General features: G+C 45.6%; 2 gene segments (V, D, J or C); both read right to left on the bottom strand.

Moving 5' to 3' along the window:
* Positions 1 to 2485: 2485 nt before the first annotated feature.
* On the bottom strand, positions 2486 to 3247 carry LOC118498330. The segment is given in 2 exon segments: positions 2486 to 2904; positions 2988 to 3247. Coding segments are annotated over 2 exon segments (465 nt in total).
* A 7546-nt stretch (positions 3248 to 10793) lies between these two features.
* On the bottom strand, positions 10794 to 22593 carry LOC114489684. The segment is given in 4 exon segments: positions 10794 to 10818; positions 19670 to 19679; positions 22046 to 22363; positions 22468 to 22593. Coding segments are annotated over 4 exon segments (399 nt in total).
* Positions 22594 to 23406: the final 813 nt, after the last annotated feature.

Here is a 23406-nt window from a genome sequence, read left to right as displayed (position 1 = left end):
GCTGAAGAGAACCACACAGCTTTGCCAGAATGGGGACTCCCACGGCCATTGTGAAGGAAGGACCAAATGGTTGTGGCATTGCAGAGAACCATGTGGCTGTGGCAATTGTAAGGAGAGTCACATCACTTTGAAAGAGTGGGGGCACCCTCAGCTTTAGAAGGGTGAACCACCACCTGGCTTTAGCAGAGATCCCGCGACACAGCTGAGGGTGTGGGGAACTGAGGGAGGCCTACCAGCTGAGATGGATTACTGGGAAGAACCAGGGGCTTCCTGAGCCACAGACTTGTATTTCTTTTCCTGAGATATGGTACCCCTGACTGGGCAAAGGGAGAAGGAAGGACTGTGTGTGACTGTGGGTGTGTTAAGAGATTTTGGGATTTAGATGAAGGCATAAGGTCACTACTTTAAGTCTGTGTAACATTAAATAAACATTCCCTTCCCTGTTCATAAATCTCTGGCATTGAGAGATGTCTTTCCTATAAGGCGATAGGGATAATGATCCTGAAGGGTTCCTTTTGGAAATAGCATATCACCCTTTGGCCCCCCCATTTGTTCTGTAACACTAGGACAATGACCAACACCACTGGACATTTTTGTCTCCATCAGGACTGACCACTGATCTGAGAACTGGTGGCCAGTGAACCCTGGGAGCTGATATTTACTGCTGAGTTGTCTGTCCAGTAGGTGTCCAGATCCCACCTCTGGAGAAGATGCAGAAGTAGATCTCAGATGATGTGGTAACCCCAGACTACCACAGGGCCCCAAGGCTGACACTGACTTCCCCTCACTGTGTCTCTTGCCCCATAAAACACAGCCATGTCCTTGGTGGTCTGGGAGCTCAGCTGCAAGAAGAACTGGCTGCTGGGCATACCATACCAGTGCTGTCTATGGGAGCACTGATGGCGATGTGACCCTGGAAATCTGGGTTGTATCTTGTGTTCCCTGTCCAGTACCCTATCTATACCTGCCTCTTTCATAGGGACTGCCAGATCCAATCCAGTACTTAATGCTGGTGAACGACCCTGCAGGCACAGATCAGATGAGGGAGAGGGTCTGCAAGTCCTTCACCAGGCCTGCACCTGACTCCTGCTCTACCAAGGATAGGACACCTGAGTACAGGAGCCATAGTTCCCTGTCAGTCACATGCAGTTACTACCATTCCAGAGACCTGTGTATGACATCTGAGACACTCAAACTGTGGACTGTCACCAGGTGAAGGAAACACAGCTGCCTCATCTTCTCTAGAGCACAGCTATGCCTTCCCCTGAGACCTCAGCTTCATGTGAGGAGGGAGCTGTGAGCTCCCACTGCCCATGGGAGGACTTACCCTGGACCTAGGACAGAAAGTTGTATTTGGGAGATTTCTTTCTTATAAGTAGAGGAGGACTGTGGCAGTGTTCCCTCTAGGAATTTCTTCTTGTGACCACAGATCTTGTGTGAGCTGGGATGAGAGGACCTTAGGGTTGTGAGGCTCATTGCAATCAGGTCATAGGATTGCTCCACATTTCTGGATGTAAGGAGATAATTAGAATCTCATTTATTTTTGGACATTTTACAAGTTATTAGCTTTATATTCAGATGTATTTCTAAACACAAGCATGATAAACACATTGATAATTAAGAAGATCTTAAAATAATGATTTTATGTTTACTAATATGTTGATTTCAGTTTAATGTAAATCTGGTTCCAACATATAGGAGAGTTTCTCCAAAGGCCCAGTTTTCTCTAACTGAAACACATATGACCACGTTTACATAAGTAACTACAAAGCCTTGGCAGCCTAGAGATCCTTGATCCTTGCTGTGTGTGTTGTATTTATGTTCAAGGCCCTTTGAGATAATTCTCCCTTAAGGCACTGAAGCCTACATCAGAGGACCCTCACGACTTACATAAACAGGAGCACCCTTTTTATGCAGAAGAGTAAAAAAAAAGTAGCCACTACAACTCTCTATGATGCAGTGTCGACCAATTTGGAAGGGAAGATGTGGGCAGAGTCATGGTTAAGCCAAGTTCTCAGATTCTGGTACGAAGGGTTCATTGCATTCATAGGCAGCATAAAGTGGAGGAACCCGTCCATAGCTTTGCTCAGAGGGAAGCTCATTAGAAATTCAAAGGAATGCTCTCCATCTCCATCCTTCCTGGAAGGGCTTGGCCCTATGCCCAGAAATCCCTGGTCTCTGTTACTACATGGAAAGAACTTTATATTCAGGATACAATATTTTCAGATATAGCATTGCAATATGCTCTGTAGTCTATACTTGCCTTTTTATCTCCCTAGCAGTGATTTCATAGGACAACGAATTTCAAGTTTAATTAAATTTTATTCACCAATGTTTTATCTCAATGTTTTATCTTAACGTTCACCAGACAGCTCATTCTCATAGCCAGTATGTTCTGTATTTCCCTGTCATTTTTATGCAGGTGCTGGTGCAGGAACAGTGGAGCCAGAAAAATGGTCCTGGGATATCAGTCTGTGGACCATTGTCACTGTAGTTTTCCACTGCCACCCCTAGTGTCCTCAGGGCCCCCTTCAACCCAGCACTCCTGTGTTCTGGGAGGTTTGTGTCTGAGCTCATGTTTACTTCCTCTCACTGTGTCTCTGGTGCAGTCATACACAGCTGTGTCCTCAGTGACCACAGAGCTCAACTGCAAGGAGAATTGGTTCTTGGATGTGTCTCTAGAGATTGAGGTGCGACTCTTGAGGGATGGGCTGTAGTAGGTGTTCCCATTACTACATATGCACCCTATCCACTCCAGCCCCTTCCCTGGGGGCTGGCGGATCCAGTTCCAGCAGTAACCACTGATGATGGAGTAACCATACACAGCACAGGTAAAGGAGAGGGTCTGTGAGGGCTTCAACAGTTGTGTGCCCCACTCTTGCAGTTGCACCTGGGTCAGGACACCTGGGGACAAAGAGCATCAGTCTGTCAGCGGTGCACACTCACCATTACCCCACTGACCTTTGTCTGACACTTGAGACACTCACACTCGGCGGCAATCACCCAACACAGGAGATGACCCAGCAGTTTCATCTTCTCCTGCACAGTTCTGTCTTCCACAGAGACCTCAGCCCCATGTGGGGAGAAAGCTGCAGGTCCCACAGCCCAGGGGAGGATTTACCCTGGGGATGGAAGAGAAATTTGCATGTGGTGAAGCCTTTCTTATAAAGTGGGGAGGGACTTAGGTCAGGCACCCTTGTCATTCTGGAACCTCTGTTGGGGCATCTCTTCTCATGAACTCACTCACCATGTGCTTCAGGGAAAAGGGATTCCCATGGCTCTGCATATGGCCCAAATCCTACTGCACTTCTACAGCTCAATGAATGACAGGTGGACACTATGCTGATTTTCATCGAAATTCACTCCATGACCCCCTTATCTGCTGTACCTATCACTTGGAAAGTTCCACAATAGACTCTATGTCATTTTGTGCCTTTGTAGGTGAGGTCATCTCTGTATGTGTCTCCCAAGTTTTTTGTCTATTCTTGGTGCTCCATCCATATGGTTACCTTCCCTTCTGACCATACACCCCATGGGCCTCAGACTGGACATCCAATTTGATGACAGACTCACTGCTCAGTGACCCTCAGCTGCACCAGTCAGTCTCTGAACGAATCACCATCTCCTTCTGCATCCAGGTTTCCTGTTCAGCCATCATGAACTTTCTCACACTGATCAAGCCACCAGGGGTAGAAATCAGTCACTACTGGTCGTTACTCAGGCTCCTTTTCAAAGGCGGTATTCTCCAGGGCTGGTCATGGAGGAACTATGGTGATGTTCCCCATCCAGCAGCCCAGCATGTTCTGAGTTCTCACTTAGTTCTAGGGACAGATGAGAACATCTGTTTCAGTTTTTGCTGTCTGGGGAATGTTACAGGTGGCTCCTATGGAGAACACTGAGAAAGATCCCATTTCCTTAGGACCATGGATCAGTGGTGGATTAACAAGCATGTGTCAGTTACATGTCCCACCACCTTATATAAGTCACTGCATAATTATCCTCTAAGTCAATCTTATTATCATATGTGCTATCAATTAGAACCTGCATCAGGCAAGCATTCTTTCTAAGCAAATGTTCACTATAATCTTACAGATTTATTAAATCTCTATCATTTCAGTAAATGTTCATCATGACCTTTTTTTGCATGAAGGCAAAGAACAAGATGGAGAAAAATCACTCGCAAGATCAATCACCGAGAACCCAAATCCTGTGCCCTGTTGTCAGCTTTGTCTGCTGAAGCTGTCTCAGTGAGCTCTGATGGCATGCAGTTCTGCTCTGTCCATCCTCAGTAAACTTTCCTGAGTCTTCATGAGGCTCCGGTATTTTCAATGGTCCTTGCATGTCATGACCATGCAAGGCACATGGAATTCCCTTGCATGCACAAGGGATATTAAGTAATAACTTTGTGAATTAACATGACATGAATTAATGTGATCCTCCTGTTTGTTCACTGAATGCATCTTGATATTTACCTTTATAGGGAATCAATGCTTATATTACAGTCAGTGAGGTGCCCCAAAGCCTAGGAGCTGTGGTTTTGGTCAGCAGAGGCAGGAGTGTTGCTGCCATAATCCATCTTCACCTGAAGGCTGAAGACCAGGGTGCCCAGGGAAGATCTCTGTCTAAGCTATAGAATCCAGCTCACAGGAAGTAAAGGGTTAATTTTCCCTCTTCAGTTTGTGTCAGTCAGTACATTGGTGGAGGGGATATTGCCCATCCTCACTAGGGTTAAAAAAAAAAATAATAAAAACTGCTTTTCTAAGCCACCATTTCAAAGGTAAGTTCACCTGTAAACAGATTTGGAGAAACCCATGAATGATTATTAGCCAAATACTTAGGCATCTTGTGATCTAATCAAACTAACACAAAACCCACAGTCAGGGCAGAGCTGCTTAGTGGAAGAATTCCAATAAAGGTAAAATACGCATCTGCCCATCTGCCAATGCACATAGATAAAGGTCAACCAACCACTTTAGACTGGTTGTGGTGAATGCTTTCTTAGATATCTACATGTTGAATGTCAGGTGAAGAGGAAGCTCCCTGCCAGAGGATTACATAGGAGTCACTGAACTTGAATCCAGAACATTTGCGGGAGAGTCTCACAGACCCTCCAGGCTGCATCCTGTCTGCACCAGACTCCACCAACTGCCCCTCTCACCAGGCACCTGCAGACAAGAAATTTTAATTAGCAGTGGGCACACACACACAGAATGCCCCGGGTTCTCTGTAATGCTACCATGCAAAAGCATGAAAGCAAATGCCCAGTTCAGCTCAAACTTCATAGTGCTTCCTCTGGGTTAACGGCTTCAGTGAGTGCTAACTGCAGAAACCTGGGGGTTGGAACTGATCTCCCTGAGGTGCAGGGACAGCCACAAATCTCAGTTTATTTGCACATATTGATGCCCATTTGCATGTGATGCCCCCTTAGTGACAGAAAAGTCCCTGAGTGATGGTTCTAACTTGACATGAGGGGGAAGCACACACATTCTGACAGTGAAGGCTTTTTATAAGGGACTGATTAGTCTCTGCATTGTAGAGTTATTATCATTTTTGCTAAATTCTACCATTGGTCAGTTTAACACAATTTAATTCACAGCGATATTCCACATGCACGGTGTTTCATGCTATTCAGCTCAGCATAAATTCTTTGTATGGCATTGTTTATCTGTTGACACACAGAGTGAGGTTCATCCCCATTGTCAGCCTCCCTGGCTGAGGGCAGTGGACACTGCAAGGGCTGGCCTCTTGTTCTTTGAAGACAGAATCATTGCCCTTTGTGCATCTGTGCACTGGGTGTCCATCATTGTGGAGAAAGAGTGGGAAGAAGGGACAAACACATGTACAGCCTTTTAACTGCCCTGGACGCCCTCTCTCCTCAGCCTATTCAGCCTCCTCCACCAACCACTTAACAATGGTCACATCAAGTGACTGAGGTGCACACAGTATATTAATAATTATTCAGGTAAATGTGACTGTAATCTAAATACCATGTTGTCATTATTACATGCAATCTCTGGGAAGTTTGAAAAGTGTCATGCTTAGTTAAAATCATAAAACCTACATAAACCCACAGTCCCACTTGGTCAATGCTACACCCAGGTCGCATTCATGCCTACACCTTCCAGTGCACATCAGTCACGTCCCTGTGACATGGTGACTGGAAGAAACATGCATTCATGAATTTTGCCTTCAGTGAAATGTGGGCCTCCTTCCATGCTGAGATTGTAAATACTGAAAGGTTCACAGATACAACCAACTTCTAACGTTGCCTTCTCACTGCATCTATTTAAGAGCCTTCCATGACTTTCAACCAGGGAATATTGCCTATAAGAACACCGAAGAAAAACCACCCTTGAACATCACTGGAAGGATACTAATACTGTACTTTTAACAGCACATATATGGCAGCAAATCTTCAAATCTCCAGAAAGACAGCCCTTGTGGTCATGTCACTCTACAACTTGACTACATTCTTGGTGCTGTAAAGATCTACTGTGAACTGGGTCATTGGCCAATAAATTTATTCATCAATAATCTGGAGGTGGGAAATGCAATAACTGCTGGCAGATTGATGTCAGTTACAGAAGAGATTCCTATATGACTGTTTGCTCACTGTAATCTCAGAGGGTGGCTAGGGCAAGGGAGCTTCCTCTGTCCTCTCTTACAAAGGACACAATCACATTCATGACAGCTCCACCCCAGGACCATCACTTGTCCCAAGGCCCAATGACCTAACACGATCACATGAGCTTCAGGTTTTAATAACCTCAGAGCTTTGGAGTGACACCAACACAGGCCCACAGCAACAACCATATAATCAAATCATGCTCCCACCCAATTGGAAGACTACTTCAGGAGTGACCCCCAAACTGAGGATCCCCATAAATCTGTGGATATTTCTCATCTTAGGAAGCAGAAAGTGGACACAAGACATTCAGAACGAGCTGATATCCCTGAAGACTGAACAGACTACACTTTGAACAAAGTGTTTATATAATTTATTATTTATCCCTTTATTGCATCCCTATGATTGTTATTGTTGTTTTCTATGGACTAAATCTGTTCTCCAGTCCATAATTACAGGTGGCTCTGTGTTCTCACTCATGTTCCCTAGGTGCTCAGTGAAGTAAGGACACAGGCTCTAGTGTTTGATGTCTGATGGTGTTATGATGAGGTTCACCCCTCTCTCTCTTCCTGTCCACACGTGGGAAATCTGATGTGGAAGTGGGAATTCTCTTTAGTTTGATGCAGGTTGGGGATAGAAACCACGCAAATCCCATCATGAGCAGGACCCTCCTCCGGGATGAACAAAAAAACCTGGGCCAGACTTCATATCTGATGTGATGCGACCATTCCTGACCTGCTGAAAAGTCTGCCCTGCTCTCAGGAGACTCCTCAGTGAAGGGACAAACATTCTCACAGTCCCTCTGTGTGTGCCATCATCACCCTGGGCATCCATACCATGGCATGGTGGGGGACCCTCTATGTCCACGTGATGTCAACTGCTACTGATGCCATGGATATGGAATTAAGTAAATGACCTATTCACCCCTGATTTTTTTTCTCTCTCTGGGACTGGGTTCCTACAACTCTGGAGTCCACTGTCCAGCATGTCTCCTGCTACTGCCTGAATTGGACTCTGAGCTTTGTGGGGATGGACTCCTTGTTGGGTCCAGCAGAGCCTCTGATTGGATTCAGCTGATTTGGGCCAGGAGGTTCGATAACTCATTAGGGTAGGGATCAGCAAATGTATGTGACTCTCTCACTTTGGAGCATGTGATAATGTTCTCTGGGAACAACAAGCCTCTGTAATTCAGATACTGAAGAGGTCAGCACAGAAGCATAAAGGGAATGAGGCTCCCAGAGGGGAATTTCTGAGTGGAGAGTCGACCCCACACCTGCCAGGAAACCAGACCTTAAACTGCACCTGCAGTTGCCCCCAGCCTGATGATTGTGCTCACTGTGCCCTCAGCACCCCCTGGTGACCTGAGTGTCCCCTGCAGCCCAACGCTTGTGTCTCCCTCAAGGAGGTTTGTATCTGGGATCACACGGACTTCCTCTCACTGTGTCTCTCACACAGTAATGCACGGCCCTGTCCTTGGCTCTCAGGTTGTTCATTTGCAAGTAAAGTGTGCCCTTGCCATTTTCTCTGGAGATGGTGAATCGGCCCTTCACAGAGCTGGCGTAGTATGAGCTACCACCACTACCACTAATTTCTGAGACCCACTCCACCCCTTCTCTGGAGCCTGTCTGACCCAGTACCTTGCATAGTTACTGAAGGTGAATCCACAAGCTATGAAAGAGAGTCTCAGAGATGCCACAGGCTGCACCAAGCTTCCCCCAGATTCCACAAGCAGCACCCCACACTGGGCACCTGCAAACACAAACATCAGGTCAGGAAACTGTCACACTTCACCGTTTCTCTCAGTCATGTGAACTCACATACCCAGTGTATCCCTCTCCATATATTACCTCTTAAGACTGAAAAAAAATGAAAACCCAACTGGGCACAAACACCATGGTGAGTGTTCTGTCTTCTGTCCTGAGGAGGAACTGGGAACACCTGGGAATCCCAGGTTGGGCTCCTGTCGCAGAGCAGCAGGGTCAGGGCTGGGCTGCTTTTCATGAGCAGAGGGACACTATTTGCATGTCCTCCTCCTACATAGAGGTCTGGTGTTGGACACTGACATAAATTACATGGTCCCGGAGTGTGACATGTTGTAGTGTCAAGATGGTGCTTGAACTAGGAGAGTAAATTCTCATAAAAGACAGGGACTTAAAATGAGTGATACCTTTGAAATTCACCAGTAATGAACTCATGAAGAGGAGTCAATTCTCATGAGCAGAGGAAAAATTAACAGAGCAGAAGGTTGTTGTTCAGGTCACAGGAAGATCCAGTTGTCCACATTTCATCTACAAAGCAATCAGAGTTTGATCTAAGAACAGAGTGTGACCTTAGAGCACATGGACTCAGTGTTGGAGGAGATGGAGGGTCTTTGTAGATCACTGGAGGCAGAAGGCTGAACTCTGCAGAAAAGCAGCCTGTGCTTCTGGGTCATGTTCATACAATGGAATTTGGTGCTAAATGTGCAGCAGCCTCACTGCCTTTTTGTGTTTTCATTCTCTATTATCTGCAGTAAAACCAGATTCAAATATTTGGACATAGAGAAAACTCAGGCATGACCAGATTTCCTTTGCTGAAGATGTAGGTAGAAATTGTAAGTATGTTGACATTGTTGGAGTTTGATTATGAAACCTTGAAACAAACCACTAATAGACAATAATTGATGTAATAAAATAATACTTGATATGAAGAATATTATTTTTCTTTATCCCTTGATTACAGGATGAATAAATCATTCAAAACACTTCCCGTTACTGGAGCTGGTGGACATAACTTTATATTAAAACTGTTCTTCATTTCTAATTCAGCCTGATACCCACTCTTAGGATCTGTGTTCACATGCACATGTGAAGTAGCTGTAATCAGAGAGCAGGAGAAGGAATGGATTAGCCCCCTGGTTCTTTTGTAGTTAATTTCAGAAGAGCCATCTCCTCTTTTTCTCTCTGGCTCTATTCATGTCTTCATGAGACACATCTGAAACTGTCACTATGGTTGTTTCTGATGGGTGTCCACTGAACTTGAACCTGATTCACTGAATGAATAAATGTGCAAAGTGGGAAAAGAGACTATATCCATGGGGATCAATCCCTAGGGATGGTAAATGAGCCTCATTTCAGCTGACACACTTGCTCTGACCTCCAGACTCTGCAGGAATAAATGTGTATAGATGGCAGTTCCAGGTGTGTGATTGGTTCATTTGTCATAGGAACATAGTGCAGGTTAGATATTGGATTGCCATTGTTAAAGGTTTCCCCACACTGTACCCTGCTGTGTGCTGACATTAATAGTGTCCAAGGGACAGGGACACTCACACAGCTGTGGTCTCAGGTCAGGAGACTTCTTAGGATCTCCCCCTGAGGTAGGAGTGAGGGAACACGGTGATGTCATAGACTGTGCTGGAACCTGGAACACCTGCCAACCTTCGACTTTGTTGCCACAGTGTCATCTGTGTGATGCTTGGTCAGAGGCAAGAACAGAAGTGTCTTATTGACTTTAAAGTCCTTTCATTTCCCCAAACACATTCCATTGTTCAGACATAGGATAGTGTCCTAGAACTTTCTAGGAGACACTATAGTCCGATCCCAAAGCTGAACACACCATGATTCCCAGATGACACCTCCATGAACACTCCTCATCCCCAGGACAAGGAGACTCCCAAAGTTCCCCCTGCACAATCACAGTAAATAACAGGGGTCCTCTCAGGAGCATCTTCCCAGACACTTCCTTGCAGTGCATCTGGCTCCTTGAGTGTCTGATGTGCATGTCACAGCATCAGCCCTGGTCTCAGATACAGACTGTTTGGGAGGAAGTCAGGAGGCTCATCACCCTGTCACCTACTCAGCCTACAACAGCTGCCCCATCCCTCAGGGTTTTTGACACATTCAGGATGTGGTTCATGAAACTCTGTCTCTTGTGCCAGAATACACAGCCATTTTGTCATTTCTCAGGCCACTCAGTTCTCTGTAGCCTGTGCTCATGGACTTGTGTGCAACCATGGTGACTCTGCTGTGGACCTTCTGTATGTACCTTGATTTATTATCTTCAGTATCAGTTTGTCCCTTCTACTCAAGCCCTTGTTCTGGGGCCTCTCATACCCAGTGCATCCAATAGTTGGTGAAGGGGCATCCAGAAGCCTTAGAGGAGACCTTCACTGAGGATTTAGGCATCCTCAGCTCAGGCCCCAACTGTACCATCTGCATCTGGGTGTAGATACCTGTGGAAAAGAAGCAGGAGTGCATGGAAATACCTCTCAGCCTTCCCAGGTCCACTCCACTCCAGGTCCACTCCTGAAACCAGGTACTGGGGAGTCCCTTACCTATAGCCACTGCTTCCAGGAGGAGGGCTCTCCATCTCCAGTCCATGGTGAGGGGCTGTGACATCAGGGTGTCTGTAGTCTATAGGGGATGGTGTGGGTGTGGGTGATATTCTCAGGGCACAGACAGACCCACATTCAACCTAGTCTACTTATTCTCATTTGTATATGCATGTGGCCAAGTGTTTCATACATGAAGTCCTGACCCCTCTTTAGAGAAGGCAGAGGACACAGAGACCATGCTGAGTGGCAGTCTGATGGACCAATCCCTAAACCACATATGAGGACATGTGATCTCCAGCTGGTCCCTGAGCTCTGTACACTTTCTCCCAATGAGGAACCAGCCCCCACAGGACATGCTCCTCATTCCAAATCTGCCTTTCAGTGACACTGACACCACCTGGACCAGTCTGGCCTTCATACCTCAATGTCTTATTACTAGGCCACTGTGTCTTTAAAATTGTCCACATAGTGAGTTAGTTAAATAATTCCTATGTTTAACTCCTTAGAATTCAGATATAAAGACATCATAAAAATCCCTCTTGACTGTGGTCCTCATGCCTTATTGAGTTTGGTAAATGCTCTGATAAAATTGGGTATTTACAGTCATCACACGTGAAGCTCTTACTTTAGATTGTGTTATGACAAGTGGAAGATGCAGTCCCTCAGAGAAAATCTCCCCAGCTCCCTCTGCACCATATCCTGAAGTAGCCACCCTGAGTTCATGGGTCTCATGCACCCCCTGCTGCTCATGCTGGACACTGCAGGGACAGTGCTGTCTGGACTCACAGGGCATAGACTCCTCAGTGGCTGTAATGCACAATTAAAGGCTAAGCCCTGACTTGAGGTAAGATTGGTTTATTTAACTTAATTGATTCTGTCAAAAAAAAAAAAAAAAACAATGACTGGTGGATTGTCTGTACTACTGAAGCCTCCTTCCCCCTCACTGTAATCTGAGTCTTTGAGGCTATGTAGGGGAGTAGGATCGGATGGACAATGGGCATTTGAGTGGGAATAATATGATAGCCAGACATTCCCAGCATGATTTTAATTCCCCCGATAGTCTGAGCCAATGGCACCTAGCTGAACGAGAATGCCTTTGGTAGGAATACTGGATCTCCCTAAGATTACAACGACTGTTCCTGGGGGTTAGAGGTCCTCAGACAACAGTGGGAGCTACATTTACTTGATCCTGTTCCTTTAAGATGAGCTTGTTGGTTGTGACCAAGTCGAACCCTGTGTTTCTGTGGGTGGCTGCATGAAGGTCAGAAACTGTGCGTTTCCTTGAATTCCCTGATATTGATTGCTGTTCTTTAAGCTCTCATTGGGGTTGGGAGCCCTGGAGTGGGTGCCCCCTTGGAAGTTCCTCTGAATAGGTTGGCCATTTTTGTCAAATATACTGTGGAATTCCTTCGCCAAATATCTGTCTTAGCCACAGTGTGGCAATCCTTGGGGGGAAGCTTGCCATTACCTATTCCCCCTCTCAGTGTGGAGAGACATTCCTTGCTCAAGTGACCCAGCTTTCTACAGTTATAACACTTGGAATATCCCTTGATTGCAGCAGCCAAGAGAAAGTTCTTATCCTGCTCTGTGCCAACATCTCGTCAAGGCTTGATAAATTCACTGATGTCTCTGGTGGTAACTCACAGGGGCCCTACACTGGTCCTGAAGTCTTTGTTAGCATTTTCATAAGCTTCTTGCTTTGAAAGAGTCTTGGCTGCTTTATGATTATGGATTTGCCATTCAATGGCTTCCTGGAGGAAACCAATAAAGTTAATATATACCTGTGTAGCACCCTGATGGATATTGATGAAGGAAGAAGTTTCCTTGGCCTGAGAATTGGGCACAGCCTTCATGGCTCTGAGAGTGATTTGAGCACTTCGAGTAAATGCTTGAGGATTAAGCCTGGCTTAATCTGCTGTGGTAGCAAAGTCACCAGACCCAGGCAGCATAGGGAGGGTGACAGGATTATTCATTTGTGCATTTTTAGCTGCCTGGTTAGTGGCTCACAGAGAATATTCTGAATTTCACACTGTAAACTGAACAGGGGTTAAGGCTGTCCTGGCCAGGGCAATCCAACCACAAGGGCCATTTTATAGCTTTCAGTAATGGCTTGAAATAGCTGGCTAGTATAGGAGACTGAAGCCCATTTTCTTTAATGCTCTTTTTAAATTCCTTGTAAAGAGAAAAGGGAAGAGTTTCATGGACATTTATCTGACCCTTGACTATAATGAAGGTGGCGGAATGGACATCTAAATCCCCAGGCTCTGTTGCCTGCTGAAGGCACTGTCACATGGCTCTGGCAGGATATCAATCTGAATTTTCTGTCTTTCTTGCTGGTGACACAACCTGCCAGAAATGACACTCCCAGAGTTAAATCAAGGAGCGATGGCTATGAGGCAGGTCCTCCTTTGGGGCTGCAGGTGGAACCTCCATGGCTAGTTCTTCTACTACATCATATAAGACTTCCTCCTCTGAACTAGACCCCTCACCCTCCTCTGTGACTAGCTCCCGTTGCTTAGACCATATAGGCATGAGGCCAGTCCTGACTAGTTCCCAAGTTAGTAAGTTCTGAACTCCAGTATAAACGCCATTGTCCTGTAAATATCTTAGCTTGTCACCTGCCTCTTCCTAAACTTCAATATCTAAGGTTCCATTGTTAGGAAAAGCAGGGTAGTATCCCTTTATAGTTTGCAAAAGCCAAATGAGATGCTGTTCATTTACCTAATATCCTGCTCCCAGAGGAGCTGCTGTAACACACACAGGTACTCTTCCTGATCTTTAGATAAAGGAGAGCTCATTATTGCTGATAAAAGCCTCTTTTTTTTCCTTTTGATTGTTGTCTTTTCCGATTCTGCCACCTGTGCTGAAACCTATCTAGTTAGCTATTGGGGGATATACTGTGATTGGTCAAAATGTTCTGTTGGTGAAAGACAGTCAGGAAGGGGTACCAGACATTCCAGGTACCTGAACCCTGCTTATGGATCTCAGGTCCTCCCCCAAGCATCTAAGGCTGTGGGGGGGGTTGAAGTGCTAGGTGACCAACTTTTATATTGTGCTTTCCTGGACACGCCATAAGTTACATTAAGTTGTTTTGGAGGTTCCTTCAAGGCCCCTGCACATCTTGGGAATTGATCCCAGACACTCTCTCAAGGATCAGACTCACATGGGAATACCTGGTTTTTCGAGTCAGGTGAGGAAGTGACTTATGTCTTCAGAACTTGGCAAATTCCAAAAGCTCTCATAAAAAACCTGTGAGTAACACTAAATTGTTCTGGAAAGTGATCTTCAGAGTCCTGTGAAAACCGAAACACTCATTCACTATCTGTTTTTCCTTATGCAAGTGGGTGGAGAGAAAAGGCAAAATCAAAAGGACCTCAACAAATGGCCTGAAAAAAAGAATCAGCTTATATTCTTGTAAATAGCCCTGTAAATAATTACTGTTTTTAAAGCTGATTAAAGAGAAAGTCTTTGCCCTTTCTCCTAAATCTAACAAAGGTGTGGGTTGTGTCACAGGGATGGGCTTGTGAGTGTTTTTACAGTATGCCTCTTGTTGCATGGGATTTTGCTTGTGGCTGGCAGGAAACCTAGTGTTCTGTCCAGGTCCTCATTCTACCTTATCTTCTCATGGGTGCCTTATAGCAGCGAGGACTCTTGTGGGTTTTAACTGCTTGACCAATGCTTGCAAGATTTAGTGAATGCTTGGCAGAGGGCAAGCCTCCTGGTTACTAAAGAGGATGCAGATGCAAAGCAGACACAAGAGAGGGCAACCTTGGAAGGAATCCCTTTTCCTCTGAAATCTAACACAACCTACAACCTTACTGAAAAGCACTCAGTATTGTTGGCCCTTACCTGGGCTGATGTACACACTCCAACCAAATTGGTGTGTTGTTCACAGTTGTGGCTCGTAGCCCTGAGTCCCTGTTCCTGTGCACCAGAAGATGTGGACTACAGCCAGTGTTGCTCATGTGCTGCGGCTTCAATGAACACATTCACGTGGACTGCAGAAGTCCTGTGGAGAAAGGGGATGGCAGACCCACTTTCTGAGAGAAAGCGTCCCCACCCTTGCCTAGACAGGCTTTTATCACTTTTTCTGGGCACATTACATTGAGGATGGTCTTTTTTCACCATGTACAGGCTTGCTGTAGGTCATTACCTTTTACAGATAAAAAAGGAAAGGATGTTGTTTATTACTTCAAAGAAAAGAATGTTGCAAATGCAAGGGGAAAAGTGGTTGAAGTGGTTACACTCCATCCTTGGGAGGTTTAGCACAGAGTTTAGGAAGTTACTTTAGAGATATGCAGTAAACATTTGCTGCCTCGATTCAGTTTTAGGGGTTTTAGCAAAAGCAAGCCTCATAGAAGCCTAAGTACAATGAAAGCCTGGTTCCTCACGGGAGAACCTATCCATGGGCATGAGTCCTGGGTGCCGACTCACTTCCCACTGGCCTTTCTGAGTGGGGGCTGGACTACATTCCCCACACCACTCAGAACGGTCTTCTATAATGTTCCACGTGTGGAATCCACATCCTAAATCCAGCAGCCCATCAGGCACTGCGATATAACTTAGTCCCAGAGAGAGAGAAGAGTGTCTGATAGTTTTTTTTTTTCCTGTTTGGAGAATGTCACATGTGGCTCCTGTGTAGGAGAGTATGAGAATGCCCATTTCCACAGCACCATGGACCTGTGCTGGGTTTATCAAGCATGTGTCAGTTATGTTGTCACCATGTCATTTAAGTCACTGTGTGTTTATCCTCTGCGTTGAACTTGTCATTATCACCTATTACTGCACTAGGGACCTGCATCAAGCAAATATCTTCCTTAGAAAACGTCCAGAGTGATCTGATGAGTGAAACGAATCTTTTTTTGTTTTGTTTTGTTTTGTTTCATGAATGTATCTCAGAAATGCTCCCAGATTAAAGGCAAATTACAGTTGGTTATTTTCCAAAGTGGAGATGAAGAAAAACTATTTGCAAGTCAATGACTGAGGACTTGTTTTCTTGTCTTCTCATCAGCGTAGTTTTACCAGTCTCAGTGAGCTGTGATGCCATAGTACTGCTGCATCCATCCTCAGAAATCTCCTCTGTGTCTTCATGAGGCTCTATTTTTCCCATGGGCCTCATAGGTCTAGGACACATGGAATGTTAGGTAGCAGCTTTGTAAGTTATAATGTGACTTTAATGGGATCCTCCCTTCATTGAATGCCAAGTACTGTTTCAAGGAAACACATGTTTGGACTCTGGTGGGTAAACCTGGACAAGCTTACATGCTTTCTGATGTATGGTAGCAGAGGGCATAGACCTCCAGAGAACGATACCCAAAATGATATTTACATTTATTGTTATATAGACTTTGTGCTCATATTATGCACAATGATACATCTCACAGTCTCATGAGGTACGGGTTGCAGGCAGCAGACCTTGGAGAGCTATTTCTGCAACTAAGCCTTGTGTGACACCTGGAGACTAGGGTGCCTAGGGCAGGAGAGGACCTCTGTCCCAGCCTCAGACTCCAGTAAACAAACTGGAAAGGGTTAATTTCCCCTCCTTCACTGTTCCTTCCAGTCAGTCCCTCAGAGGAGGGGAGAGTGCCCGCCTGTACTGGTGAAAACAGTTTATTTTTCTGAGACACCATTATAAAGGTAAGTTTACTTGTAAACACGCTTGGAAAAACTCAGGAATGACTTTAACCTGGATCTTTGGGTGCCTTGTGATCCAGTCAACCTGAAACAAACCCTGACTCTTACAACAAAAAGGGAAGTATTTAAGGGAAGAGACCCAAGTGAGAGACAATGTGCATCTGCCCAGTCCATTTAGATAGAGGAGACACATCCATGTTAGAATCATTGTGGTTATTGCTTTCTCGGGTAACTACAAGTGTAATGTCAGATGGAGGGGAAGCCGTTGGCCAGAGACAAGACTGAGCCTCAGCCTTCATGTTCCCAGTACCTACACAATCTGTGTTCCTGAGCGCCCCCTGCAGCACAGCTCTTGTGTCTCCTGTAGGAAAGTTTGTACAGGGGCTCACGCTGATTCCCCTCACTGTGCCTGTCCCACAATCATACTCGGCTGTGACCTCATCTGTGAGACTGCTCATTGTTAAATAAACTTGGCTTTCTCAGGTATCACTGCTGATAATGAGATGGGGTTTCAGTATGGCTAAGCAGACTTTACCTCCATCAGCCCATATAATACTGACCCATTCCTGACAACCCCCTGGAGCCTTCAGGTCCAGTGCACACTATACCTTGCTAAAGAGAACCCAGAGAAAGTGCAATGTAAGTCCTGGTATTTAAGCTGTCAGTGAGGATGGAACTGTGAGGAGCCTGTGCAGAATAAGACTCAAGGCAAACACACAACTACCTCTTGTTTTCTCAAGATTTGCCTTTTTATGGTAGATCTTTAATGGAGCCAGCAACTGGCCTGCCAGTATGAGTCTAAGAGCATTTATTAAAACACAGAATCCTTTGTTCAAATATGTACTAAGAGCTATCCTGAATTAAAACATGTCCCTTGACTTTCTTCACCTTGTTAACTGCAACGCTTAGCTCATGACATGTGCTGTTTTCCAATGTTCCCATAAAAGTATTTCTGGGCAAAGATTCATCTCTTCATCTTTCTTTAAGTCCATTCCATGATGTTTGGCTCAGGCATTGACTGTGTACCTGGGTTGTTGTCACTGGGGACTTTGGATGCTTTGGGAATGGCAAGCCATCCTTTCTATTTATAGATTGTCATGCTGGGGCCACCAATAGGTTTATCCATCACAGTGCCCTGCAACTGGTTAGGCTCCAGCACTAAAGCAGACCCCCAGTGGTGAACTGATGTATGTGACTTGTTAGAGGTGCCCTGGGGTCAGCAGCTGCTGGACTCATACATGACACAGGTGTGACTTGCACCAGTGACTAGGACATATGCCATCCTAACTGATACCAACACAGCCCATACCAATTTAAATTGAAAGACAAGCCACACACTCAGACAATATACACTCAAATTGCATATTTTATATAGTCCCTCCTGCAGGGAACTTTGTCTCTGGGCACACGCTGACTTCCCCTCACTGTGTCTCTGGCACAGCAAGCCCAGTGTCTTCTGCTCTCAGGCTGTTCAGGGTTAAATAAACTTGGCTCTTGGAGGCGTCCCTGGTGATTTTTAGCTGGCATTTCACTGTTGGTTGTATGCTGTACTTCCACTACTCCATATAACACCAGCTCATTCCAGCCACTTCCCTGGAGTCTGGTGGGTCCAGTGCACACCAGAACTCATTAAAGGGAATCCAGTGACAGCACAGGTAAAGGAGAGTGTCTGCAAGTGCTTCACCAAATGTGGCCCTACCTCATGCAGCTATACCTTGGGCAAGACCCCTGGGGACAAGGTGCATCTGTCCCTGTCAGTCACATGTAGTCAAAACCATCCCACATACCCATGTCTGACATCTGAGGCACTGACACTGGGAGGCTGTCACCAGGCACAGGAGTAGACACAACAGCCTCATTTTCTTCTAGAGCACAGTTATGCCTTCTCCAGAGACCTTGGCCCCATGTGAGGAGAGAGTTAAGAGTCCCTACAGCCCAACAGAAGTTGTGCCCTGGAGCTGGAAGAGAAATATGATGGTGGTCAAGCCTTTCTCCTGTAAGTGGAAAGGGACAGAGGACAGTCACCCTGGTCACTCTGGGGCTTCTGTTGGGATGTCTCTGTGGAGGATCCTGGATGGCAGGGTCCATGTAGGTCGTGGCTGCTCGTGAAGAAATACACACAGACTACAGAAGTCCTGTCGAGAAAAAGGGACAGTATGGCCTCTCTCTGAGAAAGAGGGTGAGAGGGCCAGAGAGCCCAGTCCCTGCCTGGGAAGCCTTTTAATGCATCTCTGGGTACATTGCAGGGAGGGTAGTCCTCATTTACCATGCACAGATTCACTTCAGAGGACTACCTTTTACAGATAACAAAGGAAGGAATGTTGCTAATTACTTCAAAGGGAAGGCTTTTGCAGACCAAGGGGAAGAGTGGTTGAACCTATCACATTCCATACTTGGGAGGTTTAGTTCAGAATTTAGGAAGATGCAGTAAGTCCTCGCTGCCTCAGTTCAAGGTGAGGGAGTTTTATCAAAAGAAAGTCTCATAGCAGTCTAGGTGCAATGCAGGTGTGATTCCCCATGGGAAAACCTCTCTGTGGGTGTGGCCCTGTGTGCCACTTGCTCCCCAATGCTTTTCCATGTGAGTGCTGAGCTATAATTCCACACCATGCAAACAGGTTCCCTACATGTCTCTGTTCTTGAATCCACTTACCTTGTTTATTAGGGGTAGGGGATCACCTGGTTTATTAGACACGATGGAATGAGATGAAAGGAAAACCTGTCCTTTGGGAGCATAAGAATAAATGGTGGACTAGATGAGTAGCAAACACTTAAATTCTCATGCATCTTACAAATTAAAGAAGGAATGACCCTTGTTCAGTTTCTAAATCTCAAAACTCCAGTATACATATAATTATCAAACATTTATATACTTTCATGAAAATAGTATTTACTTTGGTAGAATCAGGTAGATAAAGGAAGTCATAATAAATACCCAATTTCTTCATGTCTGAACTTTTATAAGATGATGGTGAATTTGGCTTCCTGTAGAGTTACTGTTGTTGCTAATTTCTAACATTGGTGCATTTAGCACAGTTTAATTCACAGAGATCTTCCACATGCCCAGTGCTTCATGCTCTTCAGCTCAGAATAAATACCCTCTACAACCTTGTTCATGTATCGACTCACAGAGTGAGGTTGATCCCCATCATCAGCCTCCCAAGGGCTGCTCCTTGTGCTTTCAAGACAGAATCCCTGCCCAAAGTCTGTCTGTACCCTGCGAGTCCATCACCATCAAGAGAGTGTGGTAAAAAGGTGTGAACACATGTAGAGAATTTTAACATCCCTGGACATACTCTGTGCTCAACCTCGTTCCCCTCATCCCTGCAATGGCTTGTGGACTCTGACATCAAGTGACTGAGGTGGGCACAGCACAGCCAGACTTATTCAGTAACAGGTTACTCTTAACCAAATGTCACTATTATATATAATCTTTCAGAAGTTTAAAACTATGACAAGTTTAGTTAAAATGATCAAACCTAAGTGAAGCCACAAACCTCCTTGGCCAATGCTCCGCCTGAATACGGTTCCTGCCCATGCCTTCAAGCACACATCAGCCAGTCCCTTGTGATGTGGTGACTGGGAGGACCATGCATTTGTGAATCTTACCTCCAGTGAATCCTGGACCTGGCTCCATGCTGTGTGGTAAATACTGAAATGGTTCATGGACTATATCCACTTCTAGTGCTGCCTTCCTGCTGCATGTGTTTAGGAGTCTCCTATGACCTTCACCCAGGAAATTTGTCCATGGAAGAGAAATACTGGAGAAAAACTGCCATAGAATATCTGGGGAGAAAATCCATACTGTAATTTTTACAATAAATATGGCAGTGAGTCTCCAGGAAGTCAGCCCTTGTGGTCATGTTACACTGCAACCCTAATCCATTTTGGATGCTGTATCACACTACTGTGGACTGGGCCATTACAAACAGCAGACATGCATTTCTCACAGACCTGTTGGTGAGAAATCAAAGGGTAGATGCTGGCAGGTTGGATGTCTAGTAAGAACCTGCTTACTAGTTGGCTGTTTGTTTGCTGTTATCTCAGAGTGTGGATGTGACATGAAGCTTCCCGACACCTCTGTTATGAAGGCCCTAATATGGTTCATGAGAGCTCCACCCTAGGACTGAAACTTGTCCCAAGGCCCCACCTCCTAACCACCCATGGGTCTGTGGTTTTAATACATGTGATTTTGAGTGACAGATACACAAGCTCATAGAAACAACTAATAAATCAAATAATGACTCCACCCAGATGGAAAGATACCTCAGTAGAGCTTCCTAAACTGAGGATGCCCATATTCTGTGGAAGGTTCTCATCTTTGGGAGATGAAAGGGGACCCAAGTCTTTCAGAACAAGCTGACAACCTTGTAGAGTGGACAGGTTACATGCTAGAATGGAACTAAGATAGCATGTAATGTATTATTATTTTCATTATGGCTTACATATAACTATCACCCTCATTTTCTAGGGACTGAAATAATTTTCTACCCCTAATGGTTGGTGGCTCAGTGTTCTCACTCATGTTTCCTAGGTGTTCTGTGAAATAAGGACCAAGGCCCTAGTGTTTTATGGCTGATGCTGACATGTTAAAGTTCAGCACTCTCCTCCTGTGCACACTTGGGGAATCTGACATGGAAGTGGGGATTCTCCCTAGTTTGATGCAGGTGCAAGGAGGAAACCACACAACCCGCTCCTGTGAGTAGGACCCTGATCAGGGGTGAACAATAAAATCTGTACTAGACCCCTTATCTGACATGATGCAGCCATTTCTGACATGCTGAAAAGTCCACCCTGCTCTGAACATACTCCTCAATGAAGGGGCACACTTTTCCATAGTCCCTCTGTGTGTGCGGCATCATGGCCTTGGACATCCACACCATGGTGCAATGGGGCTCCCTCTACGTCCAGATGTTGTCAACTGCTATTGATGTGGTGGATGTGGAAATAAGTCAATGACCATCATCCCTGTTCTCCCCCCGTCTGGGACTGGGTCCCTACTCTGGTGCCCATTGTCCAGCAAGCATGGGCCCGGCTGATGGTTGGCTTGGAAACTCAGCTGCATGGGGATGGGCTGCTTGTTGTTTCCAGCAGAGCCTCTGGTTGAATTTGGGTCAGGAGGTTTGATCATTCGTTGATGTTTCATTAGAATAAGACAAAACAAATGTATGTGGCTCCTTGACCTTGGAGGGTGTGAGAGAGTTTTCATCATATGGAAACAAGCCTCTGTAACTCAGATACTGGAGAGGTCAGCACAGAAGCGCGAAGGGAGGGGGGCTCCCAGAGGGAAAGTCCTGTGTGGAGAGTCAACCCCACACCTGACAAGAAACAAGATTTTAAATTGCATCTGCAGCTGCTCCCAAGCCTATCTCTGTGCTCAGTGTGCCTTGCGCGCCCCCTGGTGTCCTGAGAGCCCCCAGCAGCCTATGCCTCTTGTTTCTTTCAGGGAGGTTTGTGTCTGGGTTCACAATGACTTCCCCTCACTGTGTCTCTCCCACAGTAATACATGGCTGTGTCCTCGGCTCTCAGGTTGTTCATTTGCAGGTAGAGCTCGTTCCTGCCATTGTCTCTGGAGATGGTGAATCGGCCCTTCACAGAGTTGGTGTAGTATGTGCTACTACCACTACTAATTGCTGAGACCCACTCCAGCCCCTTCCCTGGAGCCTGACGGACCCAGTGCATCCAGTAGCTACTGAAGGTAAATCCTGAGGCCAGGCAGGAGAGTTTGAGGGAACCCCCAGGCTTTGCCAAGCCTCCCCCAGACTCCACCAGCTGCACATCACACTGGACACCTGCAAATGCAAGGATGTTGGTTAGGAAATTTCTCACATCCTCCACGGTTTCTCTCAGTCATATCCACCCCCATGCTCAGTGTCCTTCATTCTCCATAAATTACCTCCTAAAATGGCAACAAAGAAAACCCAGCTGAGCTCAAACTCCATGGTGAGTGGTCTGTGTTCTGTCCTCAGCAAGGAGTGAGAACACCTGGGAATCCCAGGCTGGGCTCCTTTCTCAGAGCTGCAGAGTCAGGGTTGGGCTGCTTTTCATGAGCAGAGGGGCTCCATTTGCATACCCCCCTGCAATATATGGACCTTTGGTGTTGGATGCTGACATGAACTACATAGTCCCAGAGTGTGACATGTCAAAGGGTCAAGATGGTGCATGAGCTAGAAGAGTAAATTCCCATAAAATAGAGGGATTTAACATGAGTGGTGCCTTTGAAATTCACAAGTAATGAACTCACCAAGAGGATTCAATGCTCATGAGCAGAGAAATAATCAAAGAGCAGTAGGTTGTTGTTCAGGTCACAGGGACTTCCAATTGACCCCATTTCTCCTACAAAGCAATCAGAGTATGAACTAAGAACAGAGGCTGACCCTAGAGCATATGAACCCAGTGTTGGAGGAGGTGGAGGGTCAGTGTGTCATTGGAGACAGAAGTGTAAACTCTACAGCGAAGCACACAGTCAGTGCTCCCAGATCATGTTCATGCAAAAGAGTTTTGTGCTAAATGTGCATCAGCCTCACTGCCTCCTTTTGTTCTTATTCTCTAGACTCTGTAGAAAAAAACAGATTCAAATATTTGGACATAGAAGAAACTCAGTTCTCACCAGATCTGCTTTGTTGAAGATGTAGGTAGAAACTGGGTAGTGAGTATGTTGACATTTTAGGAATTGGATTATACAAACCTTGATGCAAACCACCAATAGAAAATGACTGATATAAATAAAATCATAATTGATAGGAAGAACACAATTTTTATTTATCCATTGATTATGGGATGAATAAATCATTCAATACACTTCCCATTATTGGATCTGGTGGACCTTACTTTA

The sequence above is a fragment of the Phyllostomus discolor genome, chromosome 15, assembly GCF_004126475.2.
Source record: "Phyllostomus discolor isolate MPI-MPIP mPhyDis1 chromosome 15, mPhyDis1.pri.v3, whole genome shotgun sequence".
Classification (NCBI taxonomy): Eukaryota; Metazoa; Chordata; class Mammalia; order Chiroptera; family Phyllostomidae; genus Phyllostomus; species Phyllostomus discolor.
The sequence above is the reverse complement of the archived record's forward strand: the minus strand, read 5'-3'. Positions and strand labels throughout refer to the sequence as shown.